Genomic DNA, 20,140 nt, shown 5'->3' on the forward strand with positions numbered 1-20,140 from the left:
TAGAAATCAAAGAACAAATCAGTAAGACTTGGTTATGGTCACCAAATACGTTCACAGAAGCAGATTGAGTTTCTTTGGCCTTTGAACTTGAAATAGGTGTTTTCTCATCTTTTAAAGTCTATGACTATGTTTATATATGAATACACCACCAGTGAAATTCCACATCATGTACCACCACAGGAAAGGGATCCTAATTAGAATAAGTTATATTCCATGTATATATAGCATGTCAAAATAGCCTCTACTGTCATATATATCCAAAAGGAAAAAAAAAATTTAAAAGCCTAATGAACCTCCAGGTCAACATATACATAGTATATCTGAAAAATATTGAAACAACTGCCACATTATTCTAAGGGAACAAAATCTGTGAATCTATCAAGAGAAGCATTGGGTCCCTTTTTTGTTTTCATTTTCTGCAGTCATTTCTGAATAGTAGTAGTTCATAAAAATAGACAACTTTTTAATTGAAATCTTTCCAAACATTTATCAAAAACAGTATTTATGCCACAACAGGATAAATAACTGACAGGAATAATAATTCTTGCAACATGATGTTTCATGAATTGAGAGGTTTGCATGAATTAGAATAACTGTCTGTGAAAGGAGCTAAAAGGGAAGGGCTTACAATAATCTGGCATCTTCATGTTCTAACAATGCTTAGAAATGTATGTAATGAAAACTCCAGGAATCTTCCAGTTTCTTAAGATGAAAGTCGACCATAGCCACATTGTGATGCCTGTTCTGATTCTCCCTTAGTACTTAAAAAGCCATTAATAGTGGGTTCTTTAATGTGTAGTGAGATCCTCAAAATCTACCATGACAGATTATCCTTAGAGCCAGTTTCTCAAATCTAGCCTTACAAGGAGTTTGCACTGTACTAAATGTAGACCATCTTTGATTGCCCTAAGAAGTTTTTTAATGGACAACATGATAAAGTCAGTTTCAACAAAGATATGGTAAAGTGTTGGGTGTTATGTTGGAGGACCTAGCAGAGTGTTGGGATACTTCTCTTTTCTTGAGTACCCTAGGATCTTTCCAGGCTCCCTTTCTGGGTACTTCTTTCCCTTACTTCATTGTTGCTTATTGCGTTACTGTTTCTTGCTTCTCCATGATCATACCACAGTCTTGTTCTTTATTCTAGAAATACCACTCATGTAGCACTCTATGAGAGGACATTTTTATGTAGTTGGATAACCATTTGACTGTTTTATTAAATTAAGTGTTTATTAAGTCATTTTCTCAGAAATTTATACCATATTTGTAAGGAGAAAAACACATGCATAATCTATACTTTATCTTTTTCTCCTAACAGTTTGAGGGCTACTCTGCAAATCTGTGGTGTAACGTGGATCATTAGCAGATCGCTAGATATTAAAATTTATATTATATAATATACTTTCAAAGGGCCTTAGGAATAGGGGAAAAAAATACTCATACAGAAGTTTGTACCTCATTCCTTTGACAACAGCCACTTAAATATTCCAGAATTAAAATAGGACAATTTTGTAACATTGTAATTTTTATTGATCAATAAAACAAGCAATTCAACACTGACTTTTAAAAGCATCTATGGAAGTCTAATAACATATTAGCAACCAGTTCCAAATATTTGGTGATTTGCTTATGCTCCATTGTTATATCATAAATTTATAGAGTTATGATATAAATATATCATATAAGTATATCATAAACTTCAGAGCCATAGATGACTTATAGCAGTAAATTAGTATAATTCAATACTGCAGACAATAACTAAGGCTTAGGGGTAGTAGGTAACATAATTTGAACAGGCCACACATCCCACAATTCAGAGTGGCTTTGTCACTAGTTAGGTAAAATCCAGCTTTTTTTTAGGTGGGGTGGGCAGTACCAGGGATTGAACTCAGGAGCACTCAACCACTGAGCCACATCTCCAGCCCTATTTTGTATTTTATTTAGAGACAGGGACTCACTGAGTTGCTTATTAGCACCTTGCTTTTGCTGAGGCTGGCTTTGAATTCATGATCCTCCTGCCTCAGTCTCCTGAGTCACTGGGATTACAGGCTTACACCACTGTGCCTGGCTTTAAATTGAACTTTAAAATAAAAAATATTTTTTGACATTTCACTCTGGTTTTTGGCTATTATAAAGAATAATAGAGTAATTTTGAGGTTCTCCATAGGACTACTATATAGTTTTTGCTCTCAAAACTCATTACTACAATCAGTTCCTTTCTTCCCATGCAGTTTTCCCTTTGAAGTAATTTTCAAGTTTATTTTCCTTTCTGTAACCAGATATTTCTTCATAATGATCACAACACAGAGGTTCCAAAAGGATCCACAAAGAGACTCCTGAGCTAGGTGCAAGATGTCAGTTATCTTTACCCATGTGACTGTGTACCCACAGTAAGCACATTTAAGAATCTCCCCCTCTTTTAATCTCTGTAATATTTCATTGTACCATTAAACTAAATCATCTTCCTCTTATGTTGAGAGAACAAACTTGTCATTTCTCTGGCCTTCCTTTGTGTGAGAAATAAGTTATTACTAAAATTGAGAAAAGGAAGGTGTTTCTTTTCCACTCTCTGCATTAAAACTATTTAAGAGCAGTATGGATTAGGAGAAAAGTGGCAACAGAATGACCTAGAGGATCTTTTCAAATACCATATACACAAATGCCTTTTTTACATTTCACACCCTTTTCTACCTATATCATATTCTCAATTTTACCATCGCTCATATACATCAGTGGTAGTGATCTGGCTTTCCACCCCAATTTCCATCAGCCTCTTTCCCAAGTCACATCAAATACCCAGTCCTAGTAAAAATATGCTCATTTTACAAAAGTTAAGTTTGATTCAGGTACTCTACCCATCCTTTTCTTATATAAAATTTCTGTAGGAACTACTCTATCATCCCTTCCCCATCTGTAATCCATTATAGAATATATATTTTATTTCATACCTTCTATCATGAAGAAATGACTTCTTTTGGTTAAATGTCCAAACGTGTGGCCCTTGTTTAATTTTTTCCTTCCTTCTTTAGGTATGATCCCGATATTCTGCTAGGTTATGAGATTCAGATGCATTCCTGGGGTTATCTCTTACAAAGGGCTGCTGCTTTAAGTGTTGACTTATGTCAGATGATCTCTCGAGTACCAGGTATGTAGAATTGTGAATGTTTTGTGGTTTAGCTGTCATAAAGTAGACAAAGGAAAGACGTTAAAAAGTACTATTGTTCTGGCTCAGTTTTTAATACTAAATTGTGTTAAGTTCTAGATATAACCTCGTTATAGAAAAAATTTGAAAATCAAGAAAGGTAAAAAAAAAAAAAAAATCCCCCAATCTCATAGCTCCATATACTGTTAATGTATTTCTTGGGATTTTTTTTCTCCTTTCAGTCATTTTTCATATGTAAGTCTTTTTAATATAACTTAAATTATACCAAAGGTTGCATTTTTATTATGCTTCCTTCATCCATCATCCTATCCTAAGTATTTTCCTGTATTATGAGATGGTCTTCATAGTCATGTCAAAGCTGATTAATATTTCTTTGACCCAATATACCATATTTTATTGTACTTGTTTGGTTTATTTTTCCCATTCAGTTGGTGAAGGAAGAACAAGAAGAGTAAAGATATTAACAGTTAACCTATTTATCATTGATTTTTGAATATCAGGCTAAAAAATTGCATGAATTGTGAAGACTGTTTCCAAAGGTTTGATTCTAACTGCAGACGAGGGACATTAATATTCATACCAAATTACTTACAGCTTATAAGTCACTTTTTATATTTTTGTTTTCTTTATAAGTACAGAATTTTTGATGTATTTGTTTTAGGCGCACCACAAATCTTACTCAAAAAAAAATAACATATACTTTGGGGGACTAAATGATCAAATATAAAATTGATAAAATTAATTAGAAGACCATCTCCCAGAGGATATGACTCCAATAAAATGTCTTAAATGTTGATAATTTAAATGAAAAGTTTGAAGCTGGAAGATTTAAGGATAGTAATTATTTTGCACTTTGCAAAAACTTAGAATGAAAAGGCAGAGATACTTTGAGTTTTTCATTGTGTAAACTTTTTGTAACTTCTATGTCTTTTGCATTTCAGAAATACATCTGTTTTTCAACACCTATTAGGTTAGGAGAAGCAGCACTAGTGTTCAGATGGGCTTTTTAGTTAATTAGTTCTAACATGTAAGGCATATAACTTGGATCAGAAGAGTGACTAAAGCTTATGTACTGGGCTGGGGATTTTGATCAGTGTTAGAGTGCTTACCTATTATGCATGAGGCTCTGGGTTCTATCCCCTGTACCAAAAAGAAAAAAAGAAAAAGAAAAAAAAAAAAGAAAGAAAGAGAGAGAGAGTGTGTGGGGGCAGGGAGGTTATATCCTTTCAGATTGATGAAACCACTTTTATGAGGCAACAGGGTACAATAAAAAGAATATAATTAGGGAGGCAACATAGTAGTAGTATAAAATACAAATTCTAGACAATGTCTGGAGAAATCCTTGCTAGGCCACTGTCTAGCTAGATGTCAGAAAATTACTTACCAATCCATGCCTCAGTTTTTTAATCTATAAACTGTAAATAATAATAGAACTAACACAATGATTATGAAATACTTAGAGCAATGCCTGAGATCAGAGTAAACATTATAAAAGCATTCTTGCTAAATGAAAAAAAATTAAAAAAGGCAACTTTTAAACATTGTCTCTTTAACATAAAGTAAGAAATAGAGTTGGGTAGCTAAGTGTACATGACCTTTGGAGTGAGGTAATCCTGGTTTAGAATACTAGTTCTTTTATTGTATAACCTGGGGCAGTATTTAATGTTTCTGAGTAGAATTTTCTAGAAGGCCAAATGAAATTTGTGGTTGCATTTAAATAAAAGAAACATCAATAAAGTTCACAGAATATAATAGATATGCAATATATGATAAATATTTTTGTTATTCCATTGCCTTTAATCAACAACATTCACCTATACATAGTATTATTATTATGTAAGAGAAACATATAATTTCTTTTCTAGGTAAAATCATCACCTAAGAAACTGGGCTCAGAACTTTGTTTTCTAGGAGGAACATTTCATCTCCATATACAGTTGAGAATTTCATGCTAAATATGAACATCATTAATTGATGTCAACAGATTTTCAGAAAATTGTTTAGTTTTTAAGTTAAGAACTATCATTTCTTCCAAGAAATGACCAATTTTTATCAATGGACCTTTTTTATGCTAAAACCTAATAAATGCTGTAGCATTAAGTATTTATAAAAGTAGCAGCAGAAATCACCATATTTAAACAGGAATGGGTCTATTATTTAAATATACCGACATCCCTCGTTATCCATGGATTCTATATCCAAGTGTTCTGCATGCATGGATTCAACCAGCCATAGATCAAAAATAGTTTTTTTTAAATTCATCTATGGTGAACATGTATGAACTTTATTCATTGCTATTATCCCCCTGAACAATGTAATATAACAACTATTTATATTTTATTAAATATTATAAATCACCTAGAAATGTAGATTATATTATAATAATCTAGAAATGATTTAAAGTATATTGCTATGAATAGGTTTATACAAATACTAAATCATTTTATATAGGTACTTGAGGTTCACAGAGTTGGGTATCTGCAGAGGATCTTGGAACCAATCCCCCACAGATACTGAGGGGGCAACACTGTAAAGAAAGAAGAAGAGTGATATTTTCAGATGTACTTATTTCACAAAATTTCTTCATAATTTAAGGAAGAAAACTTTTTTATTAAGTCAAAAAAAATGATTATTCTTAGTCCAATATAATATAGACTGTGAATTTCATTTTACCCTTAATCTTCATCTTTAATTTTTATCATTCTCATTTACTTTGGCATAATTTGCTTGAAAGTTTGTTTTCTGTGAGTTCTAATAAAGTCTATATTTATTTCTATAGATGACAAAATAGAGAACAGATTTGCAACTGAAAGAGATGACTATGGATCAGATACAATGAGTGAGATAAATATCGTTGGCCGAATTACACTAAATCTCTGGAGAATCATGAGAAATGAGGTAGTGTTTTATCTAAAATTTTTGAAATTAAGAGATTAGATCAGTATAAAAATTGAATCATTATAGAGTATTAGTATAGTCTACTCTGTAACTTAATTTTTTGTGAATTATCATTATTTTACTTAGATCAATTCATAAATAACTACTTTCTAAAATGCAAAACTACAGAGGTTTTACACTTTAATTGTATTATTTTAATTTTTTCTATTTATGTCTGAGACAACAACGAAAAAGTCTATAGCTATGATTAAGATACTGTGTTATGTGTTGAATATTCTATAATTTCTTTATTTTTGCACTTAAATCCAGGTGAAAGTCTAAATCATATGATTTTCTAGATAACGTTTACATCCTTGAAGTTGCCTGCTTTCTCCTATTGAATTGTTCTTAAAATACTTTCATGACTTCAAAATAATTCCTAGTGACATAGCGTAGGATGTGGACAATACAGAGGTTTGGTGTAGATATTCCATCATACATTTCAACCTGCAGTCTCACTCATATTGCCTGTGATGACACATAAATATATAAACACAAATTTTCGAACGTTAGTTTCAGGGATCTTTTCATCTGTAAGTTCAGTGCCTTCTCTGGTCTAACTGAATATTCAATGAGAAAGGTTTTCTGTTAATCTAAGCTAAATATATATACTTCTGATCTTTATTTATAAAATGTGAGGAACACCTGTTAGAAAAATAGGAGTTGGATATTTCTATCCTTCTCTCCCTTCCTAGTTGGGGCCAGTTATCTTGTTAGGTTTTATTGTTGTTGTTTTTCCTAATCCAGAGTATTCCTGATAATTTGGTGATTTTCATAAAATACTAGGTAATGACTTTGCATAGAAGCTGCCCTTGAGAATTTTCTTCATAGTATAGGACCCTCAAACTATGTATTCTGCCTTTGAATAATTCCAGAGGTTCCTTTTTAATTTGTATCTTTTATCTGTATCTTCATGATTTCTTTTCACAAACTACTCTTTATTCTTTATTAAAAATCATATAGGGGCTGGGGATGTAGCTTAGTAGCAGAGCACTTACCTATCATGTACAAGGCCTTGAATTCAATCCCCAGCACCAAAAATAAGTAAATAATAAATAAAAATTATATAAAAGTCATTATATAAAGCTACTTAAATTCATAAAAGTATATTAAATGAAAGTAAAACTCTTTTGTTTTCTCTAAAATGTCTACTCAACAGTTGTACTGCCAAATATAGTTTATAGTTAAAAGGAGTATCTTTCCTGTGCCTAGTTTGAGTTTTTAAATTCTGGGGTTTTGTTGTTTTTTATTGCCTTATAATTATACATTGTAGTGGGATTCATTGTTACATGTTTGTTACATGTTTGTGTATGCACACTTACAATAGAAAACAGGATTTGTCAGTTTCACCCCATATCTTCCCTTTCCCTTCCTGCCTCCCTTCCTCTGGTCTCCTTTCTCTGCTCTTCAGATCTAACCAACCTCCTTCTCTCTCTCCCTCTCTCTCTCTCTTCTCACTCTATGTATGTGTATATATATGTATCTTCCTTTCTTTCTTTCTCTATGAGCGAAAACATGACACTTGAGTTTCTGAGTTTTCTTTCATTTAACAATGCTTTCAAGTTTCATTCATTTTCCTGCAGATGACATAATTTTATTCTTTATGACTGAAAAAAAATATTTAATATACTAGTTTTCACTTGTCTTGAAATTTTGAACATAGAATTTTTACTGTTCCCGAGTGATGAACACACTGACTCTTAAAGAACTATTTAGCTACTTTAATGAAAGAATAAATAAACCTTGCCCAGAAGATTATACTTAAAGGCCTCTGGATTATCTACTTAATCTTGGCCTTTCAAGAGTTTGCCAAGGGACTGGGGATATAGCTTAGTTGGTAGAGTGCTTGCCTTGCAAGCACAAGGCCCTGGGTTCAATCCCCAGCACCGAAGAATTTGCCAAGGGGGTTGGAAACAAACTTGATTCAACTCAATAAATATGGAATGCCATCTTTAATCCAAGATGGAGGCCTGATTTTAGGAAATGTAGGAGCATTGCTGGTTCCTCTGCCACAGTAGGGAGGAAGGCAGAACCTTTTGGTGTAGATGCTGATAGACAAACAGATGAAACAGTGAGAATCTGTGAACAGTCTCTTGTGATAGCTTCAGTTTTCTCAGTAAATTAGGAATCCCTGCTGTGATAAAGATGAGGATTGTGGAGAATTTTTTTTAATTTATTTTTTGTGATACTGTGGATTAAATCTAGGGACTCTACCACTGAGCTATACCCCGAGCCCTTTCTATTATTTATTTTGAAACAGGGTCTCACTAAGTTGCTGAGGCTGGCCTTGAACTTGCAGTCCTCCTTCCTCAACCTCCCTAGTTGCTGGGATTACAGGTGTGTATCACTATGCCCAGCTTGGAGAGACTTTTTGAAGAGTGTAAAATAGCTATCTAGGAGAATTCAACAGTGAATAATTAAGAAAATATAAATTTGATATTTGCATGAGGAAATTAAAGTGATACCTGCCAGCCATGTTCAGATTTACAGACGGAAATGCAGAATAAAGAGGGTTGGATTTGACCATTTAGATTTTTCCATTTCCTTTAAGAACCTAACTGTCTATATATGTTAATTCTCCATTCTCCGTATATCTTCCCTGTATACTGTTTTCTCTGTGTGTCTTCCCCATATATTTTCTTTCATCATTTTCATCTCTTTGTCCTTATCTGCATTCTGAGAAAGCTATTTGGGTTTGCGCTCCATATCACTGACTTAATTTATAGTAGAATCTGTTCGGCTGTTTATTCCTTTCAGTGTGTTTTCATTCTGCTACTAGCAATTTTACAATCCTCATGTAATCTGGTTGTCTTTTTTACTTTATCCTATTGTCTTTTCTACCTTTTTGCAATCTTTCGAGGTGTGCATGTGTGTGATGTGTTATGAAGTATGCTGCATCCCAGTACTGTTTATTCTGGTGTTTGACAGAAGTTGTAGATAAAGTAAGACCAGTTTGGGTCACTGCACTAGAATAAGATTAACATTTAATCTCATTTTTAACTCCTGGGCTACAGAAATAGAAAGTAAATATTTTAAAATTATAATGTAATTTAAAAATGTGATGTGCTGTTTGAACTACTCCCCAGAATCTCAGGCTGACCTAAGAATGGGGACTACTGGTTCCTTAATTTCCACTTTGCATTAAAATACTTGACATTGTCTAGATTGCTTTTGTCTTATAGGTATTTCTGAGAGGCAAATTTGGGCCCTTTTTCAGTATTTTCTCATTAATATAGCTTTTACCTATGCATTTTGAAGATGGTAAATACATCTGTCCTTTTTTTTTTTAATCTTTTGCTTTTGGAATGAAATTAAGTGGCTATGGAATGCTTGTGCATTGCGTACTATTACTGATGTAATTCTTGGGAGGACAATGAATGCCTGCCTTTAATTTCTTAATGAACATTTTTGTCTAGTAAGCTATATGTAGTTTTGACTTAATTGTGGTTTAGTTATAATACAGATTTTTACAAAATAACTTTTATATCTACTATGAAAAGTTTAAAATGATATTCAAATCTTTTAGAACAAAATTCACTACATTAAATATAAGCATTACTATAATGGTGTCTTATTCTCTTCTTTTAGGTGGCTCTAACTAACTACACCTTTGAAAATGTGAGCTTTCATGTTCTACATCAGCGATTTCCCCTCTTTACCTTTCGGGTCTTGTCAGATTGGTTTGATAACAAGACAGATCTATACAGGTAATGTTTCACAACTCTGAAGAGAATATCTCTTAAAATCAGCACCATGTCATATTAAATAAAATGCACACATTTAAAGTGTATTGTTCAATGACTTTGAAAAATGTGTTCCCTCTATAACCATTATCCCAGTCACGAAAAGGAACATAACATCCACAGAATTCCCTTGAATAAATTTGCAGTCCTCCTACCCAAAGCCTAATCATCCAGGTGAGTACTAAATGGGTTTCTATTACTTGATTAATTTTGCCTGTTCCACAACTTCTTATAAATTGAAATAATAATCTTCCTCTGCCATGTGCAGTGGCACATACCTGTAATCCCAGCAGCTCAAGGGGTTGAGGCAGGAAAACTTTAAGTTCAAAGCTAGACTTAGCAACTTAGCAAGACCCTGAGCAACTTAAAGATATCTTGTCACAAAATAAAAAAATAAAAGGACTGGGGATATAGCTCAGGTTGTAAAAAACCTCTCTGTTCAATCCCTAGGTGTCTGACTTCTTTAAAGAAACTCAGAAAATGCTTTTTGAGATTTCATCCATGCTGTATAAACCATATTAAGATTCAACATGTTGCATGTTATTTATTTTTATTATTGAATAGTATTTAGTTGTAAGATTATACCATAGTTTATCCATTCACCTATTAATGGACATTTGTGTGCTTTCTAGTTTAAGGCTATAGTGAATAAAATTAGAATAAATATTTGTATTCAAGTCTTTGTATGACATGCATTCATTTCTCTAGGAATAGAATTGCTTAGTCAATATGGTTTGTATCCGTTAATATTTTAAGAAACTGCCGATCTGTTTTCTTTAGCATTTTATCTATTACAAATCTGCAGGAAACAAAATTTTCTCAACTCTTATTTATCTGAAAATGTCTTTATTTCATTCTTATTTTTGAAAGATTTTCACTGTGTCCCATTCAGCAATTGAGTTTTAGTTTTATTTTTCTTTTCCCACTCTAAAGATTTCATTCCCTTTTCTTCTGGTCTCCATTGTTTCTGATGAGAAGTCAACAGTCATTCTCACTTTTCTAGTGTATGTAATTTGTTTTCTTTTCAAAGTTGGATTTAACTGCTGTTTTTTTACTCTCTACAAGACTTCTAGTGGAAGCAGAGGGAGTTTCTCAATTCTCCTGATACACCCTTGTCTTTGGAAGTTCCTATTCTCCTAGAGCTCAAGTATGAAACTTTCTCAACATTCCTGCTCTTCCCACAGTGTCATTTGACCTCTGTTTCACACTGCCAGATCTTGGGCCCAAGCAGTTTTCCTTCTTCAGAGACAGCCTTGCTCCTTCCTTAGTAGCAGTCTTCCTTTACCTGAGATCTAGGATGGAAATGTTTCTGCCCTTTCGCAGTGATAGTTGGTTGTTATTCAGTGCCACGCCCATGAATGGAATAGGGGAATATATCAGATCCCAGTGTTTCCTAAGCCCCTCCAGCTTGATAGGACTCAGTCTCAAAACTGTCCTCTGTGCATATTATCAGGGCTTGGTTTTAAATTCTAGAGTAGTTGTGTTGGTTTTTCATCACTGTGACAAAAATGCCTAACAAGAAACAAATTAAAGCAGGAAAAGTTTATTTTGTCTCACAGTTTCAGAGGTTTCACTCCATGGTTGACGTACTCTATTGCTCTGGGCCTGGGGTGAGGCAGAACATCCTGATAGAAGGGCATGGCAGATGAAGACTTCTCAGTTCATGCCAGCCAGGAAACAGAAGGAAAGAAAGGAGGAGAATAGGGACAAGATATAGTCTCCAAGGTCATACCTCCAATGACCTACTTCGATTGTCCAATCATGCTCTACCTTCCCATAGGTTCTACCTCCTAGTTGTCCTTTCAGATGTTTAACCCATAAAATGGATTAACTCTCTGATGAGGTTAGAGCCTTCATGATGCAATCATTACCCAAAAACCTCCCCTCTGAACATTGCTGCATTGGGAACCCAGTCTTCAACACACAAGCTTTTGGGGGACATTAGAGATCCAAACCACAATAAAAGTAGGCCTTGTTCTAGAGCAAAACCTTCCTAACACATTTTTCTGGACTCTCAACTGGATGCCAATAAGTGGGTAATGCCAATAAGTTGTTAATAAGGGGTAATGCCAGTAAGTTGTTAATACATGAGTAATGATTTTTCTCTTTCATTACTAAGCCTCCAATCCCAGCATTATCTGATTTCTTCTGACTAAACTCAGCCTCTAGGCAAGTACTCTCTAATAATAGGATTTTATCTCTGCTATTTTTAGTTCAGCCTTGGGATAGTCACAAGGAACTTCACATGTGTTTCTGAACCCCAATTCCTGCCTTTTACATAGGTCCTTATTTCTGGTGCCCCATCCCATAGATCCAAGCTGTAAGCTGCCTGAACTATAAGCTCTGCCTCTTTGGCTTAAACTCTAATATACTGTACTATGTTTAGGAAATTATGTTCATGCTGAGCTGAAGTTTATCTCATGAGTTCCCCTTTTCTATAAAAGCAGTTTTATACTTTTTATTGTTCGTTGCCCAAAAACAGTTAACTTGACTCTTATCTAGGCAGGAGAATTAGTCCAGGATGAGTTACTCCACTATAATGAAAAATGGAAGTTTTTACCTCTACTTTTCTATAAGTTAAAGGTAAAATGATAGTAATAAGTTGAAAAAATAGTGGTATAAAGAACAAAATTAATGTGTTTGATAATTAAAATGAGTGAATTCAGCTTACTGAAGTGTAAGACTACATGGTGTTGAGGATAGAAAAACTAAAGCCCTAAAAACAATTTGATGTACATTTTCTGAGCATCTCATCTCATCTTACAATCCTTTTGAGGAATCTCACAGAAATGAGCTGAAATTACAGAAAGCACCGAACTTTTGATCAAAACATAATAGAAGCCGAGAGAGGTGGACTGTAATCCCAGCAGCTCAGGAGGCTAAGGCAGGATTTCAAGTTCAAATCCAGCCTCAGCAAAAGTGAGGCTTTAAGCAACTCAGTGAGACCCTGTCTCTAAATAAAATACAAAATAGGGCTGGAGATGTGGCTCAGTGGTCAAGTGCCCTGAGTTCAATCCCTGGTACCCCCCCCCCCCCAAAAAAAAAACATAATAGAAAAAGAAGCTTACAAGAGTTATATGCTAATAAATAAACTAACACATATTAGACTTAACATTTAAAAACCACATTCAGTTGTTTATAAGTCCTAGAATGCTCTGAATATATGTTTTACTACTTCTAATTAGTTATTATGTAGGATAAGTAATTCTGTTTTTGCCAAAGAAAATTGAGAACTAGACCTAATATTCTACATAAGGGAATTAGATTAAATATTAGATCATTTATATTAAATGGATTATGTTATATGAAAAGACCAGACATCCATTTTCTTAGAGACTGTTAGGGCAATGAGAATTTTATTTTTAAATTTAAGTAACTTTTGGGGTGGTACAAAGGATTGAACCCTGGGGTACTTAAACACTGAACTACATCCCCAGCCTTTTTTATTTTTTATTTAGAGACAAGGTCTCACTAAGTAGCTGAGTCTGACTTTGAACTTAGATCCTGCAACCTCAGTCTCCCAAGCCACTAGGATTACAGGAATGTGCCACCATGCCCAGCTAAATTTAAATAAATTCTTACCAAGAATCTTGAAGTCATTTCTTTTTCAAGGACTCTTTTTTATTTGATGTGTTTGCTGCAGTGTTTTAAGGAAATATGATTTATTTTTTGCAAATTAATTCAGAGTGAAAGGAACTTGCTAGTCAAGGACTGCTTGTATTAAATGTTTGCAAAGCATTAGAATGTTCTAATTGTTGTAATATTTTATTTTTTAATCCAGATTTGGTCATCTTGAAGCTCCTTATTGATATGAATGAATTATGTTCTCCCAAAGTATTATTGTTAGGGTTTTAGAATACATTTTTCCATAAAACAATGTTATATCTCATGAAAAAATTCCCAAATCAGCCTATAAAACCTTTTCTAATCTAATTCTATAGATATAGAGAACTCATAATACCAGCTTGATTTCATCTGTCATCCAAGGCATAGTTATTAAAGAGTTTCAGTTTCTAAGCTAGAGCTATGACCTAGGAACAGAGGGTTATGTGTATAGCTCAAGAAGATAATCTAATAAATTTTTTCCTCCACTTGTAGAGCTAATCTTTAGAAAAAGTTAAGAATAAGTGAGTTTTTATTTGGAATTTTCCTATCATCTTTTTTTACCTTCTCCCCAAATGTTCAGTCAAAAAATACCCTGTACCCTTAGAATGTGCCAAGTACCCCCATTTCATTAGTACCCAGGCCTGCCTGATTAATTCATGCTTTATAGTTACGTTTCCCTTCATCTTCTCCACATAAAAACTTGTATTTGCTCTTTACAACTGACTCAGACAAAATGTTAGGAGGATGGCATAATTATTTAATAGCAATGAAAAAAACTAAAAAAATGAGCTTTGCTGTATTGTAATTTTTTAAGGACCACAATAATCCATACTTTTTTTAAAAAATGTATACCATGTGACTAGTAGTTAGAACTAGAAAATAGTAATGAAAGTTATATTATTTCAGAAAGAACACTTTTTAATTTGTAATATAAAAAGCTCACATACTTCAAACAATTTTTCAAAGTATTTTTATATTCATACCTATATGAGAATAAATTTAAATAAAAATGACAGCTATTTGATAAATTATAAAGCTAAATTATCCTTTGGTAAAATAACTTTTACTTATGTAAGATAAAGTATTTTTAAGTTGGTAATATTACCTGATTACCAGTCAGTGGAAAGGAAAATATCAATATAGGATGAGATGAACAAGAAATAGGTCTACTTTTGGCTTAGTGAAGAAATAATTAATTTACTGTGATACTAGAAATTCATTAGGGCAATTATTCTTAATCTGCCATCTTGCAGATCCTTCCTCCATTCTTGCCCCCCTCCCACCCCCCATTGTGTGTCATCATCCGCTTATCAGTGAGATCATTCGCCTTTTGGATTTTTGAGATTGGATGTTCTCCAATTTCATCCATTTGCCTGCAAATTCATAATTTATTTTGACCGATAGCTCAGGTTCTGATGTAATAGATTCATAACCTTGGTGTAGTAGGTTTGTAACAGTTAATCTCTCAGTAATCCTCCATTTCTTTATCTGTAATGCAAAGATGTTAAAATGTTCTACCTCATAAAGTGAAATGAGAAATGTGATGGTGCATATAAAATTTTTAGTACACACAAGGTTCCCAATAAATAATTAATTCATTGGTATAACTTTCTTATCAGGATAGAAAATTGGATTACAAATAAAATGGGGAAATAGTAAGTACTATAATTATGATAATAGCAGCTACATGTATTGTATTCGCTTTTACACCTGTTTTGCACATTAAAACTGGGGACTAACGGGTTAAATGATTTACCTGTAGTCACCTAGTGACTTCTGATGGAGGCCATGGTTAGAACCTAAGACTAACTCCGAAGTCTCAACCAAAATGAAAAAATCTCTTAGGATGATTGTATGTATGTGCGTACATCATTATTATATATAGTCTAATAAAAATATTTCTTTTAAAATACATAGTATTAAGTTTATTTATTTAAACTCTAATAATAGACCATTTTTATGTTTTATTTTGAGACAGGGTCTCTCTAAGTTGCTTAGGACCTCACTAAATTGCTGAGGCTGGTCTTGAACTTGTGATCCTCCTGCCTTAGCCTCCTGAGCTGTTGGAGTTACAGGCGTGTGCCACTACTCCCAGCTAATCAGTTTTATATACATAGTATTTACTATGTGCATAGACTAACTTTTTACCATTTTCCCAATCTTTTGTACCTCAGTGGACAACATCAACAAATTTAAAGGGCTAACGACATGGGAAAATAATTTTCAACATAATGATTATGTATAAACTATATTGTACACTTCAAATGAATAGGAAAAATATGGGTAAAGGACCTGAACCATAAATCTTAAGGGAAAAAATCTAAACAGCTGAAATACTCAAGTGTCTACCTTATATGTGGCATACAAATGACTGGCCTTAATAAGTACACAATCATCTACCTTATTAAAGTAATTTATTTCTAATATGCTGATTATGTTTCTTAATTGTACCATGAATTACAAAAACATTGGCACAATCAATGTCTTATAAAAACTAATAGGACTTTAGGATGTGGGAAACAGTGCAGAAAGAATTAAATAAATTTATTTTCCAACATATCCCAGTTTTTATCATTGTACTCTAATAGATAATTCTCTTGAATCATTCCCTTTTGTTTTCAAAGAACATTCATATTCAGTGTCATTGTCTGTTAAGTAAGACAGGCTTGTACATGTTTTATGTTTATTGTTCTTAAATTTTCTAATAAACCTTTCTAGTTTTGATTTACACTTCTGTTCATGTTTTACGTTCATAAATGCAAAATACTTGTGTGCCATCTGACCTTTTCACAAATAATATTGGTGTCTCATTTGACATATTTCTCTGGGTCTACTCTCTTTCCAGAGAAAGGGCAAAGTGTAAATGTATCTGCTTTTCTGAACTATTCCACAGTTCCACCAATTCCTTTTACAGAAGGGGTGAGCCATTAAATCCATTTGATTTTAAAGGGATGGAACCAATCTATACATAATGCATTATACCACACTTATATTTGGCAAATCTGTTTTGTCGAAGAGTAACATTAATCTAAAACAAAAATGCAGATTAACATGTGATACTATTTTTTTGCCTGCAAACTAGTATAACTAAAAATCATAACCCTCAATGTTGACAAAGATGCAAGGAAACAAGCTCTTTATCGTTACTACATGAATGTAAATTATTAAATCCTTTCTGGAAAGAATTGTGTTCTTATGTGTTGAAAACATTGACCAAATTTAGGAATTTATGTTAAGAAAACAAGCATTTGTACAAATTTAGGTATCTATCTTAAGGAAATAAGCATTTGTACAAAGACTTATCTATAAAAATATTCCTCACAGCACTACTTATTGTAATGAAGGGTATTCAATAACAAGCATTCAGTGATAAATTATAATTATATTCTAATATATTTCATAACTACAAAAATAAATACGAGGAAATAATCTATATATTAGGTTAAAATGCAAGTTATTAAAAAAAAGTGTTTCTATTTATTTTGTTAAAGAATTTAGTATTCAAGTTTAGGATGTTTTTAAATGTTAGCTAATTGTCTTTAACATTTTTATTCAAATAATATGTATACTTTACAGCTCACCCATATAAAGCATATAATTCAATGACTTTTAGTATATTCACAGTTGTGCAACCATCATTATTAATTTAGAATATTTATCTTGACCCCCAAAATAATCCTGCATCACTTAGCCATTATCCTCTAATCTTCCAAACCCTTCCTGGAACTAAAACCATGACCATCCTGGCCCACCTCCTTAGGCAACCACTAATCTACTTTCTGTCCCCATAGAATTTGCCTATTCTGAACAATTCAATACAAAATCACATGTTATTTTGTGACATGCTTCTTTTAGTATAATGTTCAGATTTGTCTGTTATAGTATTTATCAGTACATTTTTTATTGCCAAATACTATTCTATTATATGGTGTTATAGTACATTTTATATATTCATTCATCAACTAATGGACATTTGGGTCTCCATTTTTTGGCATATGATTAATACTTCACTGAATGTTAGCATTCAGTTTTTCAACGTAGAAGTCTTTTCTTTCTTCTTGGATATATATTTAAGAGTAGAGTTGGTGGATTATATGGTAACTCTGTTTTGCAATTTGAGGAATCTGCCAGACTGGTTTTCAAAGCAACTACATTATTTTACATTCCCACCAGCCATATTACTAGGGTCCCAGTTTCTCTACATCCTTGTAACAGTTGTTATTATCTGCCATTTTGATAATTGGCTCATTTCTTTTCTTCCTTCACATTCATTTTCTGATTTTTCTATCTGTATTAGTGATGTATCAAAGGAAAAGATTTTTTAACTTTTAAAACTGTGTGACTGTATTGTCGTAAAAGCCATACAAAGATGAACATACTTTAATGTTAAATCTATAAATGAATGAATTTTACCCTTAGTAATAGACCCTTGAGTCATTTTTTTATATTTTAATAATATAGTCTTAAATTAACTTCCTATTATGTATTTAGCAAGGGCTTTTTGCTATTGTTAACTGCTTGCTTGTTTGTAACAGAAAAAGTGGGGCAACCATATCACCAGCTATCCCACTCCTTGGTACTTATCCAAAAGAACTAAAATCAGCATACTATAATGGTATATACATACTCGTGCTTTATAGCAGCACAATACACAATAGCCAAGTTATGGTACCCATCAACAGATGAATGGATAAAGAAAATGTGGTATATACACACAATGGAGTGTAACTCTGCCGATACAAAAAAGAATGGCATTATGTTGATTGTTGGTAACTGGATAAAACTAGAGAACATCATGTTAAGTGAAATAAGCCAGACTAAAAAAGTCAAGGGTCAAGTGTTTTCTCTCATATATGGAAGCCAGAAAGAGAGAAAGAAGGAATAAAAAGGGGATCTCTCAGAAACAATTCAGACCAATAGAGTAGCGGAAAGGTATCAAGAAGGAGAGAGGAAGGAAGAACCTGGGGAAGTACTGAGGACTGAAATCTAACAAATTAAGCTATATCCTTGTGCAAATGTACTACAGTGAATTCCACAAATACATAATTATAATTAAATAAACTAAATAATAATAGAAGGGAGATTAATAGTATAGAACAAACAGGTCATGGAGGAGGGAAGGGGAAAGGAAGGTACTAAGGAATGAGACTGATCAAATTATATGTTATGTTTATGTTCAAGTGTGATATAATGAATCCCACTATTATATGTAATTATAATGCACCAATAAAAATAAAATTTTAGAAAGATAAGGTAGAGTTTAATCTTTAAAAAAAATTTAAGCTATAGAATAGAACCTTTGTATTTTCATAGAAAATACTGATTTGAAATATGTTTATCCCATGTAGTTATTGTCTCATTTAAAGTTACTTTTCTGTTTGTTCTAAATTGTCACCAAATACTATCTTTTCATAAGAGAATAAGAAATGCTGCTGTTTTAAACTAGTATTTACACTGAACACTAAGACTTTATGTTTTTAAAAACCTGTAGATGGGGACTGGGGTTGTGGCTCAGTGGTGGAGCAATTGCTTAGCATGTGTGACGCACTGGGTTCGATTCTCAGCATTGCATATGAATGAAAATAAAGGTCCATCAACAACTAAAAAACATATTTTTTAAAAACCTATAGATAGGATAAATAATTATTGTATAATCACCAGTGATACCTGAGAGGGAATATTAATTTTTATAATAAAAATAGAGCAACATCAAGCAAAATATTAAAAATAATTATCCTTGGTGGTACCACCTAATAACAAGTACTAGTATAAATTTTGTATATTGCTACTAGGTTTTAGGCTCATAAAATACATGGAATTTTCTTTTTTTGTTTTTGTTTGTTTTACGGTGTTGGAGATTAGCTAGGCAAACACTCTCCACTGAGCCATAATCCTAGCCTGAAATTTTATAATGTTTAACATAGTTTACTTAAAAGCTCATATCTTGACCCTTTCTTACCTGGAGTGACCTCACTCTTAATTATAATGTAGGTTTAGGGCAGAAAATAGTACTAGTTTCAAGTGTTCAGCTTTATTCCTAATGTTCATACCATGAATTCTTTTTTAACAGATGGAAAATGGTTGATCATTATGTTAGCCGTGTTCGTGGAAATCTCCAGATGTTAGAACAGCTGGACCTGATTGGGAAAACCAGTGAAATGGCTAGACTTTTTGGCATTCAGTTTTTACATGTATTGACACGGGGTTCACAGGTAGGTAATCAATTTTTCTTGCACACTTGAAAATTCTGTTTAAGTAATACACTTACTTTTGAGGTGTTTGAAGTGATTTCATTTTTTTAAAACTAATACCAACTAATCAATATCTAGATAATCAAATCTTGTTAGTGTGATTAGAAATGCCCCTTAGAACTGGGGAATCAGCAAAGAAAGTCTACCTCTTGTTTTACATTTCTAATTTTAATTTGTTCCAGATCCCAATAGAAATTTTTAATGTAAAAATAAAATTAATATAAATGGTCTATATAATGTTTTTAAAATGTTCAAGAAAAATATGATTTTAGAAGCAATTTAATGTGTATTTTTGTAACTAATTTCCCAATGATATAATTAGATATTTTATCAAACACTTTACTGAAAATAAGTTCATGCTTTTGTTTAACAAATACTTATTTACTTGTGTCTTGTTAAACATTTGGCTAAGCATCAGAAATACTAGGTTAATCACTCAGTTC

At 32.7% G+C, this 20,140-nt stretch overlaps 1 protein-coding gene across 1 annotated transcript in view; it reads left to right on the forward strand.

Annotated features, from left to right (window-relative positions):
* The window catches only part of Rev3l (REV3 like, DNA directed polymerase zeta catalytic subunit), a 178,255-nt gene that overhangs the window by 115,233 nt on the left and 42,882 nt on the right, over positions 1 to 20,140 (forward strand). The window contains 4 exon segments of the mRNA XM_047559512.1: positions 3,025 to 3,142; positions 5,940 to 6,058; positions 9,686 to 9,804; positions 19,517 to 19,658. Coding sequence (XP_047415468.1) covers positions 3,025 to 3,142; positions 5,940 to 6,058; positions 9,686 to 9,804; positions 19,517 to 19,658 — 498 coding nt within the window.

Source organism: Sciurus carolinensis, chromosome 7, assembly GCF_902686445.1.
Source record: "Sciurus carolinensis chromosome 7, mSciCar1.2, whole genome shotgun sequence".
Lineage (NCBI taxonomy): Eukaryota > Metazoa > Chordata > Mammalia > Rodentia > Sciuridae > Sciurus > Sciurus carolinensis.